The sequence below is a fragment of the Labeo rohita genome, chromosome 3, assembly GCF_022985175.1.
Source record: "Labeo rohita strain BAU-BD-2019 chromosome 3, IGBB_LRoh.1.0, whole genome shotgun sequence".
Taxonomy (NCBI): Eukaryota; Metazoa; Chordata; class Actinopteri; order Cypriniformes; family Cyprinidae; genus Labeo; species Labeo rohita.
In genome coordinates, this window is record NC_066871.1 from 4,801,500 (window position 1) to 4,825,036 (window position 23,537).

Sequence of the window (23,537 nt, forward strand, 5' to 3'; positions counted from 1 at the left end):
GGGTCAGAAAGCTCTCAGATTTCATCAAAAATATTTTAAATTCTTATTTAAAATATTTTTGAATGGTTCGAAGATGAATGAAGGTCTTACGGATTTGGAACGACATGAGGTTGAGTAATTCATGACTAATTAATTAATCATTTTTGGGTGAACTAACCCTTTAAAGGTTCTTTATGGAACCACAGAAGCCACATAAGAGTGTGTAGGAGATGAAGGCCCATTTCCTCCATCGGTTGCCCAGAATCATGGAAACTCACATGCTGCCATAAAGAGAACAAATGTGCTTTTAGCCGAGTAATATGTTAATTACCACAGGGAATCCATATAAGTCATTAAAGCCACAGTCCTGTTTATCTTTTGAAATGAAATAATTGATCTAGTCTTTTTTCCAAACCAACACGCTTTCGATTTAACTGACATGCTTTAGAGGAAATTTCCGATTCACTTTCAGGTACAACCACAGCTTAGATGATGCCTGTGTTGTTGGGGGTGGAAGGTACATTTTTGGTAAGGTAAGGGGGTTGGCTATATGCGTTATATGTGAAGAGGCACTCAAGTAATCTAAACAAACACACACGGAGTTCAGGGAATGCGAACACAGCAGGGGAAACAGTTCAAAACAAAAGTTCAAAACACAAGTGTGTTTAGCAAGAATCAAGTGGATAAGTGGTTTGCAGAGTGTTGTCGCATGTATGTGCGTAGGCATACGTGTGTTTACGTGTGTGTGTGCACTAGAGACTTGCGTGGGAGATTAATAGAAGTGAGAGGTGTGAGACATGTAGGACAAGCTTTGGCGGAGTTGGCCGCTGAATTAACCTGTCTGTCACTATTAATCGCCGCTCTGCTTTCTCCCGCACTTCATTCCCCAGAACTTAATGCCTTCTGCTCGAGCCTAATCAAGTCCCTCTGACACAATGTTTGTCAGGTATTTCCCTCAAATAGCTACTTGCTTTCCCCAACGTCTTTGTACCTTCTGCCACTTTTAGAAGAGTAAATACAGCCTGACATTGCTGGCAATGCTCCATTTCCTGTCAGGCAGCCAATGGGATGCTGTGTTGTCACTGGCATTTGAGGTAATTATATATTATATGAAAACCAACCTACAAAATTCTTCTAACAAATGTAAAAAAGTAAGTTTTTACAAAAGCTTAACCTTTAACAAAGGTTGTTTTATTGAACTTGCTTAGGCGCTAGTATTTTTCCAAATATTGTCCCAACTTTTCAAATTAAGTAATCCGGACAAACAATTTTATGTTGCACAATGTAATGTAGTTCCCAGCAAGAAATGCTTTTTTTAATTCAACTTTTTCAATTTTATGCTGCTAGATATGGTTCAAAGTTCATATTTTGACTGAATTAACATTTGTTGAGCATTACCATGTTTGAGATTTGTGTTGTCAGCTATGTTCCCTTGATGATCACAAAAAAATTGACATTTAATAAAAATGTTTTAATTTATTAGAAGAACTAAATAATTTGTGGTTAATTGAGAAATGTACTGCAATATGTTGCATTATTTTTTAAATGCATTATGTTAATTATATGTTTAGAATAATTCTTTGTTTACACAGACTTCAGTATGACACAATCACAGTAAACAAAACTGTGATTCAAATTAATGCTTTTTAGGACTGATTTAGAATCCACTTTTCTCTAATTTATTTCACAGACCACTGTTAACTTAGTTGTTTATAAATGACATTTAAAGCACTAACCCACTGTAAACGTGCTTTAGCTCACTTGATTTAGTTTCTAAATGACAGAAACCTAGAAGGATGAGCAGAAAATGTTGCAGCGAAACTTATTTAAAAGGGCAGTTCACCCAAAAATGAAACATCTGTCATCATTTACCCACCCTCATACTGCATGACATTCTTTCTTTACTAAGACATTAAAGAAGATATTTTGAAGAATGTAAGGGATCCTAACAACTTTTTCATGAGTTGAAACATAGAGGGAAAAATGATAGTTGCAAAAAAATAACCTCACCGCCTCCATCAAGGACACAATTTCATCATCCACCACAGCACACCATCTCATGGATCACAGGGAATCCCTAAGAATATTAGAAGGCCACAGTGCATTGTCTGTCTATCTAGCTATCCAGACAGTATGTTACACAATGCTTTTTAAATGATTTTTAAATAATATAACTGAAAACAATAACCCATTCTAACCAAAAGAAAATTTCTGCATTTTAGTACACACACACACACACACACACACACACACACTTCATGTGCTGCTGCCAAACTCCAATGGCTCTCCACTGGGCCTCAGCAGCCACCACTGGGGCCAAAAGTTGTCTAAATAAATAAACCAATGAACAAAAAATCTTAATTTCTTCACCCTGATGTCATTCCAAACCAGTATGCTGTTATTTTTGTCCATTAAAAACTTTAAAGAATAATTCCTGAACATCTTAATGTAGCTCTTCTGATTTTTTCCATACAAAAAACAGTTCATAAACACATCCCTCGAACAGCAACGTTTTCTTTTACACGCACACAGCACATGATTCACCACTTTAGCATCTCAAAGCAGCAATTAAGTAAGTTCAACATAAATGCGAGAACATGAGCCAGGTTCACTTTATCTTCACACTTGCATAATTTCTGACATTTTGGACAAATGTTAACAGCATCAGAATCACAATGAAAAGCATTTATAAACCTGTTGTTAAGTAAACACAAACCAATCTCAAGACAATTCGTACATATTTTGTGAGGTGGCTAATTCGTACAAATTTGTACCACCTCACTTGTACGATTTTGTGTGATTTTTGAAAAATTGTGTGTATTTTAGGGGTGGCAAATTCATAGAATTCATACAACCTCACTTGTACGAATTCGTGCAATTTTTGAAAAATTTCATGAATTTTATAAAAGTGGCAAATTCGTATGAATTTGTACAACCTCACTTATACTAATTTGTGGGATTTTAGAAAAACTGTGCGTATTTTAGGGGTGGAAATTCATACAACCTCACTTTTACGAATTTGCACAATTTTTCAAAAATTGTATAAATTTTACAAGGTGGCAAATTCACAAAAATTTGTATGATCTCACTTGTACAAATTTGTGTGATTTTTGAAACATTGTACGAATTTTACAAAGTGGCAAATTCACACAAATTTGTATGATCTCAAATGTATGAAGTTGTAAAATATTTGAAAAATTGTGCGTATTTTAGGGTTGGGAAATTCGTAGAATTCGTACAACTCAACTTGTATGAATTTGTGCAATTTTTGAAAAATTTTACGAATTTTACAAGGTGGCAAATTCACACAAAATTTGTATGATTTCACTTGTACGAATTTGCGCAATTTTTTAAATATTGTACGAATTTTACAAGGTGGCAAATTCACACAAACTTGTATGCTTTCATTTGTACGAATTTGTGCAATTTTTGAAATATTGTACAAATTTTACAAGGTGGCAAATTCACACAAATTTTTATAAACTCACTTGTATGAAGTTGTACAATTTTTTTTTTAAATTGTGCGTATTTTAGGGGTGGGAAATTCGTACGACCTCAGTTGTATGAATTTCAGCGATTTTTGAAAAATTTTATGAATTTTACAAGGTGGCAAATTCGTAGGAGGACGACCCCTAACCGTGCCCCTAAACCTACCCATCACACAAAGCGAGGTTGTACGAATTAGCCACCTCGTAAAATATGCACGAATTGGTGGCAAGATTGCATTGAAATAAAAGCTTGAGGGTTTAGTATTCTAACTTTACTATTGTAGTGTAAAATAAATATTGAAATATATTACTTGTTATTGTTGCTTTAATATAATTGGATTCCTAGAAACAACAGTGTAAATGTGACGAGAACTGAGATACTAAGTCCACTCTACGGTCCAGTTGTAAACCAATGTAAACTGTGTTCAGTTTGGTCACTGAAACAGTTGGTTCCTGTAAAGAGAGCAGCATGAACACCCTTAAAAGTAACTAACAAATCAAATATGTTATTAGTTCTTTCATGCCTCATTACCAAACCTCACAACCCCGTATTTGTTTAAGAGCTGAAGCTAAAGAATTTTAGGGAACAATTATGTACATTTTGGTCTGTTTCTCACACAAAACTAACAAATGAATTCAGAAGACATACAGAAATATACACTATAAACAATCATTGAATGGAAAAAAACAGCATGATGATTCTTCAAAAAGTCTCCTTTTATGTTGCATGAAAAAATAAGAGTTTGGAGAGCCAGTAAATAATGACAGAATTTGGAATCCTTTAATGCCCACGTTTAAATTGGCATAAAGTGATTTGCCTATTTGGACTTTCTGAGGTCTTCCTGTTTAATTCAGAGCCGAAGGAGCCAGACATCCTTATGTGAAGTCCTCAGGGAGCCAGGTTGAGCAGGTTAATGTTTCACACACACGCACACACACACAGAATTGGATTGTAAGCTTTATTCAGTGGCACTGTTCAGTGGGTTGTCTGTACAGGAAACAAGCTTCTCTATCTTTATCAGCTGTACTACAAAACACATCCACAGGGAGAGCGACAAACGACGGCGTTCGCCACCCCCGCACGCTCTCTGATAGGCAAATAACATAATCAATCCCCAGTAGGTGAGAGTGATTAGATATGATTTCAGTAATGAGATCCCTTTGAAACTGTCAAATGGAGGCTGTTTCATATGAGGAATTATCACCTGAAGTAGTGGCACCATTTACGAAGACATGTCCCCTACTTTTAACCCCCTTACGAATGAGCGCTCACCAATTAGTGCATTTTAAACGCCCACTCAGGAAGACCAGAAGCGAGGGAGAAAACTCATTCTTATCTTTCTAAAGGACTAAAGTGTTTTGGTCCTCAGTCCTCACCTAGCAACGGAGTGTCAAGCATAAAATGCAGATTTTATTTTCCACTGTCTGGCTAAATGGCATATTTAGCTCACATGTACATTTAGGTGCTGTGGCACTCACAATATACTACTACAGTCGATGTCATTAAAGAAAGCATTGAATTGATCAGTTAGAAATATTCAATCCAGTATTTTTCAATAGGAAATGCGCATGGCATGAAAACACAGACAGACAGTAATACCATCTGAGGTGTAAAAAACATCAAGACATGAGATATTAGATATAACACAAGCATGCACAAACCCAAATACTTGTCAGTTCATCTTTTGTTGTCTGTAAAATGGCTGTTGGAGTCAAAGAGATCAAAATGTGACCAGATTGCATAAAACAATTATGCAAAACAGGATAAACAGAGAAACAGAGAGCGAGTCTTAAAGGCATACTTAAAATTCTGTCATTAATTACTCACCTTCATGTCGTTCCAAACCTGTAAGACCTTCGTTCATCTTCAGAACACACATTAAGATATTTTTTATGAAATCTGAGAGTTTTCTGACCCTGCATAGACAGCAACGCAACAACCACGTTCAAGGCCCAGAAAGGCGGTAAGGACATCAGCAGTTTAACTGTAATATTACGAAGCTATGAGAATATTTTTTGAGCACAAAAATAACAACTTCCGAAGATGAATGAAGGTCTTACGGGTTTGGAACAACATGAGGGCGAGTAAATAATTACAGAATTTGGTAACACTTTACTTAAAGCCTTTATGTAAAATGCATTATAAAGGATTATTAAAGGGGTCTGATGCATTATAATTACTCATAATGTGCATTGTAATATATTACACCTTGACGTAAATAATTATAACCAAATTTAAAATGGATAGTGTAACAATGAATTGATAAGTGTGATTAAATGTGGTTACAATTATTCATGAGATAGTACAATAATGCATTATAGGGTGCATTACAAGGCATGGTTAATGCATTAAAACTACTTTTATAATGCATTATACCTAAAAACTTCATTGTAATGCAAAGTTAAGATGCATTATATTTGAAGATGTTACATAAATTGGTTGTTGGTCATGTGTTTTAATGCATCACATTTTCTGTTTAACTATCAATAGATAAATAAGCATGTATATTGTATTATAAATGTAGTTTCATCATTAATGAGATCATACAATGCATTATAAGGTGCCTAAATAGTGCATTAAAATACATGTTGTGTATATGAAGGCTTCAAGCGTTAGTGTTAGCAAATGTTCATACTAATAGACTAGTAATGTTCATCCTAGCTAAAGATCTTAATAAAACAAACAGTACTAATAATATTACAGTGATAATAATACTATTGATATTTACCAGTAGGTTACAAATGCATAGCTTACTAACATGCACACTAATACTATTGGAATACCTACTTCATACTAATACTAACAGCACACTAATACCCACTCTTACCCAATCCAGTGCTTTAAATCTGGCTTTTATTAATATTTATGCTGTCTGTAAAAAGGCTGTTGAAGTCAAAGAGATCAAAGTGTGACCAAACTGCATTAAACAACTACACAAGATAGGATAAACACAGACTGTGTCTGAAAACCTAGTGTGCTCCTAGCTAGACACAGACATTTGTGGGCATCACATGATGCTTAATAAGTTTTAAGACACAGAATCATACTAATGCTCACATTAATCCTAATACTAGTACTATGGTAGCAATCGTAGCTACTGATGCTCATCATAATACTAAAGATATTACTAAAACTAATGCAAAAAACTAACAGCATTCCAATGATCTTAACACCATTGGCTACTAGTGATATAACCAAATGTGGACCACAATACCAATTAAAATAGCTGAATAAATAGACTTTTTGTTGATATATGGTTTGTTAGGATCTGGCAATATTTGGCTGAGATACAACTATTTAAAAATCTGGAATCTGATGGTGCAAAAAAATCGCCTTTAAAGTTGTCCAAATGAAGTTCTTCGCAATGCATATTACTAATCAATAATTACGTTTTGATATATTTACGGTAGGAAATGTACAAAATATCTTAACGGAACATGATCTTTACTTAATATCCTAATGATTTTTTGGCATAAAAGAAAAATCAATCATTTTGACCTATACCATATATTGTATTAAGACTGGGTTTGTGGTCCAGGGTCACATATTATGTTACTAATTTTTACTGTACTATACTAAAACTAAGACTATACTGTTGCGGTACACACCAATACTATTGCAATTTCTAATAATAGCACTGCTTTTGCTGTCTGTCAAAGGGTTCAAAAGAGATCAAAATGTGACCAGACTGCATTAAACAACTACACAAGATAGGATAAACACAGACTGTGTCTGAAAACATAGTGTGCTGCATAGCTAGACACTATTTGTGGGCATCACATGATGCTTAATAAGTTTTAAGACACAGAATCATACTAATGCTCACGTTAAATCTAATACTAGTACTATGGTAGCAATTTTAGCTACTGATGCTCATCATAATACTAAAGATATTGCTAAAACTAATTCAAAAAACTAACAGCATTCCAGTGATCTTAACACCATTGGCTACTAGTGATATAAACAAATGTGGACCACAATATGAAATGAAATTGAGATTCCATCTGAAACAGCTGAATAAATAGGCTTTTTGTTGACAATATTTGGCTGAGATACAACTATTTAAAAATCTGGAATCTGATGGTGCAAAAAATCAAAATATTGAGAAAATCGCCTTTAAAGTTGTCCAAATGAAGTTCTTCGCAATGCATATTACTAACCAGTAATTATGTTTTGATATATTTACAGTAGGAAATTTACAAAATATCTTTACGGAACATGATCTTTACTTAATATCCTAATGATTTTTTTTGGCATAAAGGAAAAATCAATTATTTTAACCTATACAATATATTGTTGGCTATTGCTACAAATATACCCTTGCTACTTAAGACAGGGTTTGTGGTCCAGGGTCACACATTATGTTACTAATGTTTACTGTTCCATACTAAAACTAAGACTATACTGTTGCGGTACACCAATACTATTGCAATTTCTAATAATAGCACTGCTTTTGCTGTCTATCAAAGGGTTCAAAAGAGATCAAAATGTGACCAGACTGCATAAAACAACTACGCAAGGCAAGATAAACAGAGACTGTTTAAAAATCTAGTATGCTGCCTTGCTAGACAGAATTTGTGGGCATTATAATGCTTAATTAGTTTTAAGACACAGCCAGAATGTACAAAAACTCATACTGAATGTTAATTAAAAATGCTAATGATGTTACTAAAACTAATACCAGTACTAACAACATCCAAATTGTCTTACAAATACCAGTAGGTTACTAATGCTTGTATACTAATATAGTATGGATATTTTTAGTGCAAATCGGAGTACTTACTGTGCTCATACTACGTACTATTATGCTAATACTACGCTATTACTAATACTCACACTCATATTCCCTGTACAGTGCTCGTATGCAGTTCTTTATACAAGAAGCGTGTGTCGTTGTTAAAGCACGTATGTAAACATAAGCTGAGGAGTTGAAGTTGCTCTACCTGTCGTCGGTCTGCCAGTCCCCGAGCAACAGGTCTCGGAACCGGTACCGCGGCGGCAGCGGCAGAACCTCCTTCTCCAGCTCCACCATAGTCAGCAAAGCTCACAAATCAACGCGGGGTGGAAATTCAAACGCCTTCGCCCTCGTTTATCCCTCCGCCGTGATTGTGTCAGGTCGCTCACATATATGAAGTGTTGACATCACTCAGGAACGGGAGACACAGGGCTAGATCCACTGTCACAGCAGCGACTGAGCAACTGGTGCCTCCCCGAGCTCACCAACTGTCTGCTCTCCGAGCACTGACACAAGACACAGCGCCTGCCTGGACATCCTGCTCCATTGCTGACACACGCGCTTTCACATCGGCTGTAACTGTTGCCAGTTATTGCTGCAGTGCATTATTTCACCATTGTCCTGTATTGATTGAGGCATGTGCTATTTTGAGGGGTGGGCAAGTTCTTTTTATAATCCCTCTACTTGCAACCCGCTTGCAGTAATTTCGTCTGCTGCATTGTTTGGAAAATGCATGAGATGGCTTAGTCCAGTCACTTCAACTGCCTGATATGTCAATCAAAACTCACTGTCAATCAAAAAGCACTAATGCAGATGATGCGAAATCTTATTTTTATCAATTATCCATTTCACAAGACATTAGCTTTACCAAACATAGTGAAACGAACTACGCACTCAAACTGAAGAATGTGATAGGTTTTGCAAATAAGCTGCGTGAAAGTAATGCGTGACACCTGTTGCGGTGTCTGACATGCTTTATCCGCAAGCATATGCAGTTAGCATATTAATGTAATCAAAACCAAAAAGCGAAATTTCCATGCCGGAGTCAAATTAATTGTGCTGTCACATTCGATTCAACCATGGAACAGAATCCAGGCTTCAGTGCAGCTCTGATGTTGTCAATAATGTAGGGAGATCTTGACATCTTGGGAGCTCTGCCGCCTAGCGTCCGCCTGTGGGACGAACCCAATAAATCGACCGTGTTTAGCTCCTGAAAGGTTTAATATACCCTCAATCTCACCTTTAAAGGTTTTGATGGGCTTTTTTACAGCCACATCTGTTCAGTTGTGGCGGTAGAGTGATTCTCATCAAGGCTTTAATGCTGCAGAATGCTACTAAACAACACAATAAAAGAACAATCGGGTAAAGGCTAGATGATGATTGTCAATGTTGAAACCATTTGCACTCAGAATCCTTGATATACTTTTTCAGTGTTTTTTAATTAACAGAAGGTTCAAAAGAAAAGCATTAACACTACAATAGCCAACAATATGTTGTATGGGTTAAAATTATAGATTTTTGTTTTATGCCAAAAATCATTAGGATATTACGTAAAGATCATGTTCCATGAAGATATTTTGTAAATTTCCTACAGTAAATATATCAAAACTTAATTTTTCAACTTTTTTTGCACCCTTAGGTTTTAGATTTTAAAATAGTTGTATCTCAGCCAAACATTGTCCTAACAAACCATACATCAAAGCGAACCTTACTGATTTTTTAAAAAAATTGAACCTTCTGATTGGTTTTGTGGTCCAGGGTCACATATACCCTACTATTAATTTTTTGTTGTTGTTGTTTTGTTTTTTTGAAAGAGACAACTACTTTTATTAAGGCAGGCTACATTAAATTGATAAAAAATGACAGTAGAGACACTTATAATGTTATAATGTTACAAAAGATGCTGTAGTGTTAATGCTTTTCTTTTGAACCTTCTATTAATTAAAAAACACTGAAAAAGTATATCAAGGTTTCTAAATGCAAATGGTTTCAACATTGACATTTATAAATGCTTTGTGAGCAGCAAATCAGCTTATTAGAATGATTTCTGAAAGATCATGTGACACTAAAGACTGGAGTGATGATGCTGAAAATTTAGCTTTGCATCACAAGAATAAATTACATTTTAAAATATATTCAAATAGAAAACAGTTCATTTGAAATGTAATAATATTTCACAGTATTACCGTTTTTACTCTATTTTTGATCAAATAAATGCAGCTTTAGTCAGCACTTATTTTCAAAAACATTAAAATGTACTGACCCAAACATTTGAATAGTAAGTGTGTGTATGTGTATATTTGCAAAAACAGATAACTCAGTTTTTAAAAAAAAAAAAAAAAAAAATCAAAAATCATGTTTTTTTTATTGTTACCATGTTTTTGTGTTTTACTGTTAGTTAGCTGTATTTTTTTTCTTTATATCAAAATAACCCAACTGCAGTTTGATTGAGATTAATTGGAATGCACAATAAAAAACAAAAAAAACAAAAAAAAAAACATGATTTTTAAAAAACTGTTAAAAACTGAGGTATCCGTTTTTGCAAATAAACTCTTCGTTTTGACTTTAAAATCTATCATGGGTTAAAGTTTTAAAATGATTGTACAATGGTATTCATGGTTGAACAAATAGGACTAGATTGGTATAATGAATGACAAAGAATAAAATTTCCTTTAGAAGTTAATATTAACATTCATGCTGCTGAATTATATTACAAGATAAAAAATAAATCCTGAAAAAAATGAAAACTACAGATATGCTGTCAAAAAAAGGCAATACAAACAAATTCTATATATAGAAAAACTTTGCTTCAACACTGACAAAACACATTATTCTGATCATTTTTGTGAAAGAATGTACTGTAGTTGCCATTAAAATACGTTTTTATTTACAAAACAGGGATATTTCATATATCATATGTTAAAAATGTCAGTATCTAAAAAAAAATAAAAAACAATAAAAAACACCAAGTCTTTTGTATTCCTCATCATCTTCCTCATGTAGGATACTCAGCTGAGGTTGATGTTCACTGATTCTAGTGCCTCTACAGCCCAGCTTGGGTACTGCTCGGTGGCCGGGAACATCCTCTTCATGAATGCTTTCACAAACTCAGGAAACCTCTGCTCTATGATGCTCTGACGCACTGAACGCATGAGGGTGAGCTGAGGAAGGATATGGTAAGGAGATGAAGTGACAACAACAATACTAAATGCTCTATTCAAAACATGTAGTTGATAATTACCTGGTAAGATATGTTATGGATAGTGACGTGATGCATGGCTGCGGTGTCGCTCTTGAACAGCGCGTGAAGGTAAGCCCGACTGTGTCTGTCATTGTCAAGACAAAGAAAAGAACCACAACCATCTTTAGGTTTAGAAATCGAGAGAATTAGTATGGGATAAGGTAAGATTCTGAATAAGAATTCTCTGTTGGGTGAGTAAATGGCAAAATGTTCACAGCAGGCAAATGAACATCAGCATACTGAACCAACAATTTAGCCAGTTAAACTGCAGACAGATGTCTGTACCTCCTGCAGGTGGGACACTGGCAGTCAGGATCAATCGGCTGAAAGTCTTTAGCATATTGTTTCTGTTTGAGCTGCAGAGATCCCCAGGGAACTAAAGCCGAGCCAAATCTCTGAAACAATCACACGCAGCCTCATTAAAAATGGCATAATGCAGGATTACAATAAGCATCACTGGTTTTTATGCACAGTTTCTATGAAAAACAGAAGTTTTAAACGTCTTCTAGGTTTATCCTGACAGGCACAAGCAAGGCTAGATGATATAGCTAATTTCAGCTTTGCATAATAGGAATAAATTATATTTTAAAATGTACTCAAATAGAAAACTTATATTAAATTGTAATATTCACAATATAGGGATGGGCGATTAATTCGGGCAATTAATCGCTGCAATTCAAAGAAACAAATGGTTTCCAGGCAGCGAAACACGGTTTTGCAGTTATTTCATGTTAATATGTTAAATTGTGCAGTAAAATCGTATCCTATATATTGTATTGTAGTACACTGTATAAGTCATCAGCTAAATATTTACCATCTTAGATTCTGCATAACTGGATGAAAGTGGGAGCGTCTTCTGGATCAAAGTAAACAAGCGGGACGTGACACTCACTCATTCAACAGCTGACAGGAGTGACGGGCAAATGAAGCCTTGTGAAGCACCGAGACTTTCCTCTGACTATATTATCATCATTTTTATCATTATCAGACAACCCAAACCTGTTTCTTGTTTTGAAACAATACAAACCTATGGTCTGCTTTATTTTATTATTGGTTTATTTATTATTATTGGTTATTTTATTATTGGTTTATTTATTATTTGTTAATGTTCTTGTATGTTCAAAAACTTTTAAATGACTTTTATTCACTTTAAGGGGTCTAAAATAAGGAAAAGAGACTATTTTTTGTTACTCCAGCACTTTATTGTACTAAATGTCCTGTGTGTTTGTTTTTTTTTTGTACTTGAGTGCAGTAAATTTTGGTTGAAAAATAAGAATCGTGTAAGAGAATCGTGGTCTCAATTCCCATGGGGAAAAATCATGATCCACATTTTAGCAAGAATCGTGCAGCCCTATTCGAGTGTGACGAAAACAGCGCGATCTGGTGGTTAGTAAAAAATGAAGCAGCCAAAAGCCCGTAAAGCTCAGTCGGAAGAAGCATTCACCACAGTTTCCATAGATCAATCCATGTTATATGCACAAATAAAAGCCTAACCGTGTGTGTGTTTGTTTGTTGAATTTCTGATTACTGATAAACTACATTACCCATTGAACAGTGCTATTAAATGTCAGTACGAATATCAATATGATGTAATAGAAGAATGTACACATATATTAATTGCATATGGCATATATTCAATTTCCCTGAAATAACTTGTATTCTTCATATTACTTGTATGACAGGGTATTTAAAAATGTATAAATAGGTCCCAATGAAAATGTACTCGAAAAAGTAAGATCTGGGGGTCAAACATTGGCACACGCAAAGTGAATCGCGGACATGACTGGACAGAAAGTGAGGCTTCTACGAAAGGGATTTCTACATTAACAAGCCTCGAATCGAGGCTTCATCTGCCATGCCCTTTAACACAAGCTCTGATGTCTCAGTTCAAATGTCTTTGATTTAGTGATCCTAATGATGTGGGAACACAAATTTGGAAAGCATGTTGTCCATAAGAACGTAATGGCATCTCTCATAAAGGTGTAGTATGATTTGTGCCTCATTCTGTGAACGCAAAAAGTTATTTCGAACACTCGACTATGTTATGAAGTTAATTTAGAGAAAAAGCATGTCAATAAATGATATCTCTGTTGGACAACAGGTTTGTAAACAGGCTCATATACATACAAAACTGTATTGCACAGGTGCTACTGCAGACATTATTGTTATTATCGCGGGAAGACTAATTATTATCATTAGGGCTGGGAGTCGATTCCAAATAGAATCGAATCCAAGGTGTTGGGAATTGAGAGTCGATTCCAAAAGCCATCAAGGGAGTTTTCAGTTCAACAAAGCTTATCTATAGACCCCTCTCAAATGAAAGGCTGCGTCATATGAAGGCTGCATATCTCGACTGTTGTCATTAAACGTCGCTGAACATCGATTCACGAAAATAAACAAAATGAAAAGAGTCGGTACTGAGCACGTCTGAGTTTGAGGATGCAGCGTTGTTCGCTAATAGTGATTAGAAGTCTTCGTTTCCATGAAAAGGTTCTTTCGGATAGGTTGTTTTAATGAACCAGCTCAAAAACGATTCAAAAGTTATTTTATGGTAAAACGGCCTTATATTGTCCAGTTTTGAGTGCTGCACGACAAAATAGATCATGACGTGATCGAGGGTCTTGATTCTATTTCCATTTTAACATGCTATTTTTAATAAAATAAAAAATAAACTGAAGAAATAAACTGCAAGAATACTTTTTTGTGCAAAGAAAACAAAAATAACATGGCGAAATTAGGTTCCTCCACTCTATAAAAAACAAGAATTGAAAACAACAGTGAGGAATCGATTCTTGGAATCGAATCTCATCGATTCCAGAATCAGGAATTGGAATCAGACTTGATTCTTGACAGCCCTACTTATCGTAGGGAAACTTTTTACCGGTATATCACAAACGATAAGATATCGCCCATCCCTATCACAATATTACTGCTTTATTGTATTTTGATCAAATAAATGCAGCATTGGTGAGCATAAGAGACTTCTTTCAAAATTCTGCTCACCGAAACCTTTTAATGTTAGCGTATATGACTGAGCTCTAATAGAAAGGGACGTTAACAGAAATCCATCACTTACTGCTGTTCGTGTTGGGAAAACACAGTCAAACATATCACAGCCCAAGGCAACGCAGACCACCAGGTCTAGTGCATAGCTAAAACACATTAAACAGACAATCAACAACCACTACTTACAAATAATGAAAAAGGTAACTATTACTAAAGAGGACATCGGATGCAAAATTCACTTTTACATTTGCATATAAAGCAGTGTTAGCAGTGTTTGGACACAACCAATCTACAATCATGAAAATCAATTCACTCCTTTTTTAATCCTACAAAAACCTAATCAGTCTCAGTTATCAAGCAGTATCTATTTTCTGAGCAATATGACATCTTAGTGCTCAGGTCCCGCCCATGAACGCTGACGGACTGCCCCGTATTTGCATATTTTCTCCCTTACCCAACTGTACGTTGTCCAGCATTTTCTCCACGCTCGAGCAGCTGTATTGACAACAATGTGTCGTAAGCAATGCAAGTGTTTTGTATTTGAATCTAAAAGAGTCTTAATTTTCTCCCAACATCAGAGCCAATCAGGACACAGTGGATTAGTTTTGTTTTTGATGGAGATGCACCACTGAATACACAAAAAAAAAAAAAAATGGAAGAGAGGGGCAGAGTGACTTCATTATTATTTAAAGAGACATGCACCGAAACAGGTCGCTGTGAACAGAGCTGTTTTTGACTAGGTAAAAAAGGTGTTTTACACAACCATTAAGGAATTTTAATCAGAGTATATCGCAGACATTTCACGAAGACCCTAAAGAATCATATCAACTTGTGGAAAATGGGCATCCGATGTCCCTTTTAAATGAAAGCACAAGCAATTTCAGAGGAAGTGGGGCTTACCCGACTCCCATGAGGTAGCGGGGCTTTTCTCTGGGGAGGTGGTCTGTGCTCAGAGTCACCATCTTCCAGAAATCATCTTTTTCCTCTCCTCCACTCAAGCCTCCAATGGCGAAGCCCGGCACATCACGCTTTGTCATTTCTAAGTGAAGAAACAGAAAAGGAAGATTCCAGTAAGGTGTAGAGTAAATGTGTTTAATGCTTTAGGTTTGTGTTTATCACTCTTTAATGAATCATGTTCATAGTTAATGTGATGAACTACATATGTTGTTTGTGTTTAACACCATGTGTCTGTGGCTATTTTTATGACGAGAAAAAATTATAGCTAAATTTCATCAGGTTTTTACAATTTATTTTTGATAAAAATTCTAAAACTGTATTTGGCTTTAGTCTGTTAAAAATCTCTTCAAAAAGTTAACTGAATAAAAAAAGTTCTCTCACAGGGTTAAAACCAGCACAAACTAATAAAACATGCTTCAGGGATAAAGGGTTTTGGCAGAGAGGACATGTTGGAGGAAATTCCCCTAGTATTAAAAACTTGTGTGTCATGCTGGAATGACCTATTCTACAGCAGATATAAACAATCTGGTCCCATTGGTTGGAAAACTGATAGAAATCTCTTTTTCCAACTTTGGGGGTAATTTCATTTTATAGATACCCACTCTGTTTGCCATTTGTTAGTACTACATATGTTGTTACTGAGACATCTGAGGAGAACCAACTCTATACATCCAAAAAAAAAAAAAAATCACCACAACACCAGCTGGATAAAAGTCACTGCAAAAATGGTTCAGTGACCCAAATGTTTGGGATCAATAAGATTTTTAATGTTTTTTAATAAAAGACTTTTCTGCTCATCAAGGCTCTGTTTATTTGATTAAACATGCAGAAAAACAGTAATATTGTGAAACATTATTGCAATTTAAAATAGTGGTTTTCTATGTTAATATACTTTAAAATAGAATTTATTTCTGTGATGCAAAGCTGGATTTTCAACATCATTACTCCAGTCTTCAGTGTCACATGATCCTTCAGAAACTGTAATTCTGATATGCTGATTTATTATCAATGTTTAAAACAGTCATGCTGCTTAATATTTTTTGTAAGCTGTGATACTTTTTTTCAGGATTCCTTGATGAATAAAACATTAAAAAGAACAGCGTTTATTTAAAATAGAAACAAAATAGTAAAATAGTTTGGGAACAGTAAATATTTTCTTTCTTTCTTTGAAAGAAATTAATACTTTTATTCAGCAAGGATGTGTTAAACTGATAAAAAGTGATAGTCTTACATTGTTAGAAAAGATTTCTATTTAGAATAAATGCAGTTCTTTTTATCTTTTAATTCATCAAAGAATCCTAAAAAAAAAGTAAGTGTTCACCATTGATAATAAATCAGTATATTAGAATTTTTTCTGAAGGATCATGTGACACTGAAGACTGAAGTAATGATCCTAAAATTCAGCTTTGCATGACAGAAATTAATTGTATTTTAAAATATATTCACATAAAAAAACTGTTATTTTAAATTGCATAAATTTAATTCATACTATTACTTTTTCTGCATTTTTAATCAATTAAATGGAACTTTAATGAGCATAAGAGACTTTAGAAAACATTAAAAATCTTACTGAGCCAAACCTTTTGAACAGTAGTGTGTGTTAATGGAATTTTTATGGTATTTTGCAGTGTTACTGCAGTATTGGCACATCATTATAGATGCACTTTTGATGTGCAGTAATCACATGCAGTCACACAGGGCTTACCATCTAAACAGGCCTTGCGTAGTTTGGCATCAAGCCCCCCTTGAATAATTGCGAACAGGTTCTGGCGATCTGGATTCTTATTTGCTGCGATGCAGCGGTCCAGCCAGCGCACAGAGCGGTGCATGGCCTCCTCTACCCGCGGCCCTTTCACCGTACTGCTGACCACGTCATCCAACTGCATCATGATGTCCGAACCTGCACACATTGCCGAAAGTCACACAGATTGCAATAAGCATTAGTTAAACGTTCTTAAAAGATGATGATCTGAAACAGGATTCATACCCAGGCTGTTCTGTATGGCGATGGATTGCTCAGGAGTGAGCAGGATTTCCTTTCCATCATAAGGGGAACGGAACGTGACACCTTCCTCCGTAACCTCTGACAGCTCCACCAGGGACACCATCTGAAACCCCCCACTGTCCTATTAAAAGAAACAGGGTGAAATGTAGAAATTGGGGATTTTGATATCCATCAAACTTACACTTTGCAAAATTTGCATTAGAATAATGTGAAGAAAACAAATCATGGTATTCTACATTTTACTCTCACCAGTTCTGCTGGTGTTTGGGAATAGTTTGAAAATAGCAATAATAATAATTACCGTTAAGAGATTTCTATTCCACTTCATAAATCCATGTAATCCATTGGCTTTTTCTATTAACTCAGGACCCTGTTCGGACAACATACAATAACAGTTAAGCAAGTTTAAAATATACAGTGTATCGATTGTAATGCACAATTTCTTCTCACATACCGGCCTCATGCCCAGATGATACGTGTTTCCCAGGCATATCTGACAGTCCAGATCCTCCAGCTGGTCTGTAGTGATGCCTTTCAGGGTACCCTGAGTGCCCACGGGCATGAACACCGGGGTGTTGACAGCGCAGTGTGGAAGAGTGAGAATGCAGGCTCTCGCCTTACTCACGGGACACTCCGCCACGATACGAAGAGCAAGAGGAGCAGCAGAAGATACAGCTTTTACTGATGCCATACTGCCTTTACACTCATGTGTGCTACTGGGTATGGGCGCAGCCATTTTGAATAGCGATGTCCGATTCAATTTCGAATCGTTCATTTGAGTCGGTTCTTTGATGAATCGCACGAACTAATACAAAAACCGCTCTCAATCGAACTGAATCGGTTCAAACGGTTTTCGAGTCTCTGACTCATTTAACAATAAACCATCTTTTTCAAAAATGTCTGACGGAAATCATAATTTCACTTTATAATTTGTATGTATCACACGTTTATATTTCAAATTGGTAGTTGGTTAATTAGTTGGTCAGTTATTTTTAGTTTTACAAGCTGAATCGTAGATACAAGAAATGACCACAAACACGTTGTTAATAAAACGTAACAAAAAAAAATAATAAGAAAAAAAAAAAAAAACGTTAAATGCGTTATAAACAGAATATGTTCTTACACATGACTTATTTTAAACGTTATAGAACATAATAAAAAACCTGTAGAACCTGGAAAATAACCAAAAAACAAAACGTTAAGCCAGGGGTAATATATCAATTTAATTAAATTAGATTTGAGAAGAAAGAGGAGGACATAAATAAATAAATAAATAAATAATAAAAAAAATAAAAATGTGTTAAATCCCACCCTCCCAACACCTAGTCAAAGACACATTATAAAAAAGTATAAATATTATAAATTGTGCACAGCGTATAGGATTTTAAAGCTTTAGCATTGCTGGAAGAGGATATAGTATACAAATAACATTTCAAGTCTTTACAAAAAAAAAAAAAAATAGAGGTTTAACAGACAAAAATTTGCATTTATGTGTAATAAAAAACTTAGCTAGGAAAATAAAAAGATAGATTAGAAAATACTTGTCTTTTAAACTCTTTTGAGAGTTATAAAAAACAAATTATGCGTACATAGTAAGTCGAGATGTCAGGGACCAAGTAATGACGTAAAAGAATCACTGAATCGTTGTTTTGAACGAACCGATTCGCGGAAATGAGTCGGACCTCCTGTCACAAGCAATGACTCGAGTCTCTTAGTATGTGTGAAACCAGTTCAGCCTCTTAAAAACAGGTGTAATGTTTCAAGATTGTGTGAATTCTGCTTAAATATCACATTCTTCTACTAGTCGATATACAGTATGACAAACTGGAGAGCCCAAACAATGTTCTAATACGTAGAAAATATGATTCAAGTTTTTTAAAAATGGAAAAAAACGATTCATTAATGGTAATCTTGCAGTAATCATATATGCATGTTTTATTAAAATTGGAAGTATTGTTTTTATTGTATATATTCCTACGTTGTCTCTATTTCCCAAGTCTTTTTATTGAAACCTAATTGACACGTGAACCGTCCAATAGCACTCCTCGGTCGTTAGAAGCAGAAACGAAGGTCGAGCCAATCGAAAGACAGAATACACCAGGAAGCGTTCTGCCGGACCAATCGGATTTCACGACATCGGTTGACAGGAGGCAGGACTCGCGTCACCGGTGGAGGTCGGATGTCGCCTGACCGGATGATAGCGAGAAGTTTTGTTTTGTGAGTTTACGAATGATTGATCCTCAGATCAGTGTACGGATCTTAATGAATGCGCCGTAATACGCTTCCTCCGGGCGTCAGCGAGTGTTTTATGAGTTATTAGTCTTTGACAGTCTGATCTGGAAGTGTTTGAAGGGTGGAAATTGAACACTTGAAAGTAACCCGAGCGCCTTGCTGCTGTGAGCCCGTTCCTGCGCGCTGAGAGACGGTCAGAAACCATGGGTAACCGGGGGATGGAGGACTTGATCCCCCTGATCAATAAACTCCAAGATGCTTTCAGTTCCATTGGCCAAAGTTGTAACTTGGATCTGCCGCAGATAGCCGTGGTTGGAGGACAGAGTGCCGGAAAAAGCTCCGTGCTTGAAAATTTCGTCGGCAGGTTGGTTACTACGTTACTCATTTCTCTTCGATCGCATGCAGAAGCCCAGCTCGCTGTGTTTATCTTCATCCAACTTAATAAGAAGACAAATCTCTCATTTGTTACTTTACAGCTGCGTTTTTTAATACTCGCTGCTCGATCGATTCACTTGGATCGGTTGTCATTCACAAACGCGAGTTACGCAGTTGACGTAAGCGGCCGCTCGCCGTCATTCATTGAAATGAAATGGGCGTAAGTGAGAGCGGAGCGCAAAATGGGGAAGTTGGCGGCACAGTGCACTGCACACCACACACACAGACAGACAGCCAGACAGATGAAGTTATAGTCCCACTGTCCTTGGAAGTTGTATTATGACATATAGGGGAATCAAAACCATTAAGATATTCAGTTGCCGTGCTTAAATCGGTTAAGCCATTTCCTCGTTCAAAGAGCTAATCTAACGTACCTATAATACGACACTGTCACTTCTCTGGACGTTGACGTCATGCTTTTGTGTACATGTCCTTATTAAAATACTCTGGCGTGGTTGTGTAATTCTTTTGTGTGGTAATAACATTGTAGTTCATATTTGCGTAATACTTCAACAGGCCTCATCACACACCGTGGTGCTACCATTGTATGTGTCTAAAAGAAAGTAGTTCCTCGGTATTTGTTTGTTAGTGCATTTTTTTTTTTTTCATTGTGAGATTATTTTCGTGAGAATTCAATTTTCCCAAAATTATTTTATGAAAACATCAGAAAATATTTGAAAATATTAAAATTAGAGTAAATTTAATTTACAGACTCGTAATATACTTCTGGTTTTTTTTTTTTTCTATTAAAATCAGAATTATTGTGAGGCAGTGCAATCACACAAATATTTTGCCATTTAAATAAAATATAAACATTAATGTAAAAATTGCAGTGTTGGTTATTATTATTATTATTATTATTATTACTGTTAATTTATAAAAACATTGAACTTGTCCTAAAATAGCCCACATATATTATTACTGTAATGCATTATGTAATGTTTACTTTTAAAGTTTATTAAATTAGATTTTCATTAGTTTAATACATTTCTATTTTTTAAAATGTAATATTTAATTAAAAATAATTTGGAGTACAAATCATGTATAAGTACTTTTCAGTTTAAATAAACTATCAATATTATTTCCACATTAGAGTAATGAGATTATTCTGATAGGAAAAAAAATGAAATGGTGTTACGATAATGAAAATATAATTAAAAAATAACCTTTAGAAAATGTCTTTCTCTATATAAGCGCGCACACACACATATATAATGTATATAGTAGAATAATTCTGAGGTCGTACAATCACATATAACCTATAAACCTTTTGCAATTTAATGAAAATATCAGTATTTCCACAAGTCAGTAATGAGAATACTGTAAATATATTGTAGTATAAATAAAAAAATTAAAAAATCCTATAGATGAACTCTGACTATTACTAACACATACTGTTATTCTTAAAGTCCTTTAGTAGTATCTGCACATTTCACATCACTTCTCAGTACTGTGTACAGTCATTTGTCTTCTGAAAAATAAATTAAAGTATTATGTATACAGGTGAGAGTAATTCCCCCGTCCTGTTCCTTTTGACCTTGAGTTAAGCATGCTGTAACCACCTGTTTTGCAGTATTCATAGGTCAGTGCCACACCTGTCAGACTCTACCACTGATAGACCTCTCACGAAAGTCCTGTTCAGCTTGATATGGGAAAGGAAGTCATACTCAGACAGATGATGTTTGTTACTGTCAATTTTCCTTTGCCATCAGATTAGTTTGTGACCTGCAACTTCCTGCATTCATTTCCTCACTACAGACTGCTCTGTCTCTGGTCCAGTTCAAATTAATTTTGTTTTGATGTTTAGCAGAGCAAGAAGTATGATTCAGACTGATTGGCTGAAATTTAGTTTTCATTTCCCGTGGATGCGGATGTTCATCTCTGGAGAGCTTGTCAATGCATGTATGAATTTTCATCATCAGTGAAGTCATTACGTTGGCCAGAATATGTATCCATTTACATAGAATACCAACTGTTTGTCATTCTGAAATCTACAGATAGCTTTGTTGATGGATTATAATTGTTATTTTTTTGGTTTAATTTCATTCAAAAATTGCAGTGCAGGTAAAAATGCAGTAATTAGTAAATGCTATCAAGCCTATTCAGGTCTGTTAGCTCTGAGTGCAGAATGCATGATAAAATCAGGTTTCCTCTGATATTATTGCTGTTTTTTCTTTCTGAATGGTATTATCTTGCATTACCGTTCCTGGAGGTGTCTTAAGTTTTGTAGTTAAGTGGCAAAGGATGCATAGCAACATTATCTTGGATTTCATAATCGGTTTGGGTAGGTTTGTCCATTTTAGGAATAAACAGCATTAGATCTGCTCTGATGGACAAAAGTAGATTATTAGTATTATTATTAAGTGTATTAAAAGGAAAACCCAGCTATTAAGACAAGTATGGCTTAATATAACGTAAATAATGTATCTTACTGAAATATATAGCATTATTTAAATAATCCACGTCGTTGTATAGATATTTTGGACTATGGGGGAGCCATTATGTCAACATGAAATGGCTGCACTCTGTGAGCTACTGGCGCTACATGTTGCTATTTTTACAAGAAAAAATAAATAACTAATATGATGCCAGATTGTGCAGCTTTTGGTTGTAATTTTCAGTTTAAGGGCGACAAGAGTCTTCACTGTGCAAGTCTTCACTGCTTTCCTAGTGGTAAGAGGAGGAGAAAAGAATGGGAAGATGCCTGTGGACAAATAAAACTTCCCAAAGACCCGAATCTTTGTTCTTTACACTTTAGCCCTGATGTCTTTGAGGCTTTTAGTAGACCACAGCTACTGAAAGAGCTTACAAAAGGCAGAGACAAGAAACGCTAGATGCCATCCTGGTAGGATGCATACATGCTGATGACTTAGCAGCCACTGAAAGAGTTTCTCAGCATGGATTTCACTCGATATCCAGGGCGTTTAGACTCCTTGTGGTGAAAATCGATGGTATGGCATTTGGTTTAAGCCTACAGCTATATCCATCACCACCTGTAAGCTCTTTTAGTAGCTGTGGTAATCGTATCAGTATATTATTGTGTATTCTGAATTGTGTTGGGGTAAAAATAGCAACAGGTAGTGCTAGTAGCTCACAGAGTGCAACCATTTCATGTCATAATGGTGGCCCCCCCCATGGTCCAAAATATGTATAAAACTATGTGGACTTAATGTTGCCATTTCATTTTGCATTTGTAGGTAATATTTCTGTGGTAATTTGTTTTCTTTCGTATGGCATTGTAAGATGGTGTGGTTAAACCCACAAGCCTTCACTTTCACAGAGGGTGAAGTTCTGTAGATCTTCTGTTGATAGTTGGTAATATTATTTTCAATATTCCTCTCATTTCATAATTTTCATCAGTTTGACTCATCTCCTTTTTAGTGTTGTCTATTTCTGTAAAAACTAACGTGAACCTGAAAACTTCACATTCACTTTTTTTTTTTTTTTTTTTTTCACAG

General features: G+C 35.4%; 3 protein-coding genes across 10 annotated transcripts in view; 1 reads left to right on the forward strand and 2 right to left on the reverse strand.

Annotated features, from left to right (window-relative positions):
* Positions 1–9,305, reverse strand: part of LOC127163057 (potassium channel subfamily T member 2) — an 87,080-nt gene extending 77,775 nt beyond the window's left edge. Inside the window, exon 1 of one of the 2 annotated variants that reach the window (XM_051106070.1) lies at positions 8,412–9,305. In XM_051106070.1, the coding sequence (XP_050962027.1) occupies positions 8,412–8,500 (89 nt within the window). In that variant the 5' untranslated portion in view covers positions 8,501–9,305. The remainder of the gene's footprint in view (positions 1–8,411) is intronic. The other variant, XM_051106072.1, reaches the window with a different exon arrangement.
* A 1,609-nt stretch (positions 9,306–10,914) lies between these two features.
* Positions 10,915–18,179, reverse strand: qtrt1 (queuine tRNA-ribosyltransferase 1). Its single transcript, XM_051100190.1, has 9 exons — positions 17,867–18,179; positions 17,714–17,782; positions 17,395–17,533; positions 17,113–17,307; positions 15,351–15,489; positions 14,521–14,596; positions 11,730–11,839; positions 11,445–11,529; positions 10,915–11,364 (listed from the first exon to the last, which is right to left on the reverse strand). Exons 1-9 carry the CDS (start codon positions 18,146–18,148, stop codon positions 11,212–11,214), a joined length of 1,248 nt encoding a protein of 415 aa, XP_050956147.1. The 5' UTR covers positions 18,149–18,179; the 3' UTR covers positions 10,915–11,211.
* Positions 18,180–19,557: 1,378 nt separating this feature from the next.
* dnm2a (dynamin 2a) overlaps positions 19,558–23,537 on the forward strand; it is a 55,157-nt gene continuing 51,177 nt past the window's right edge. For 3 of the 7 annotated variants that reach the window (XM_051106843.1, XM_051106840.1, XM_051106845.1), the window contains exon 1: positions 19,558–20,008. In XM_051106843.1, coding sequence (XP_050962800.1) covers positions 19,848–20,008 — 161 coding nt within the window. In that variant the 5' untranslated portion in view covers positions 19,558–19,847. The remainder of the gene's footprint in view (positions 20,009–23,537) is intronic. The other 4 variants (XM_051106842.1, XM_051106839.1, XM_051106846.1 and 1 more) reach the window with 2 other exon arrangements.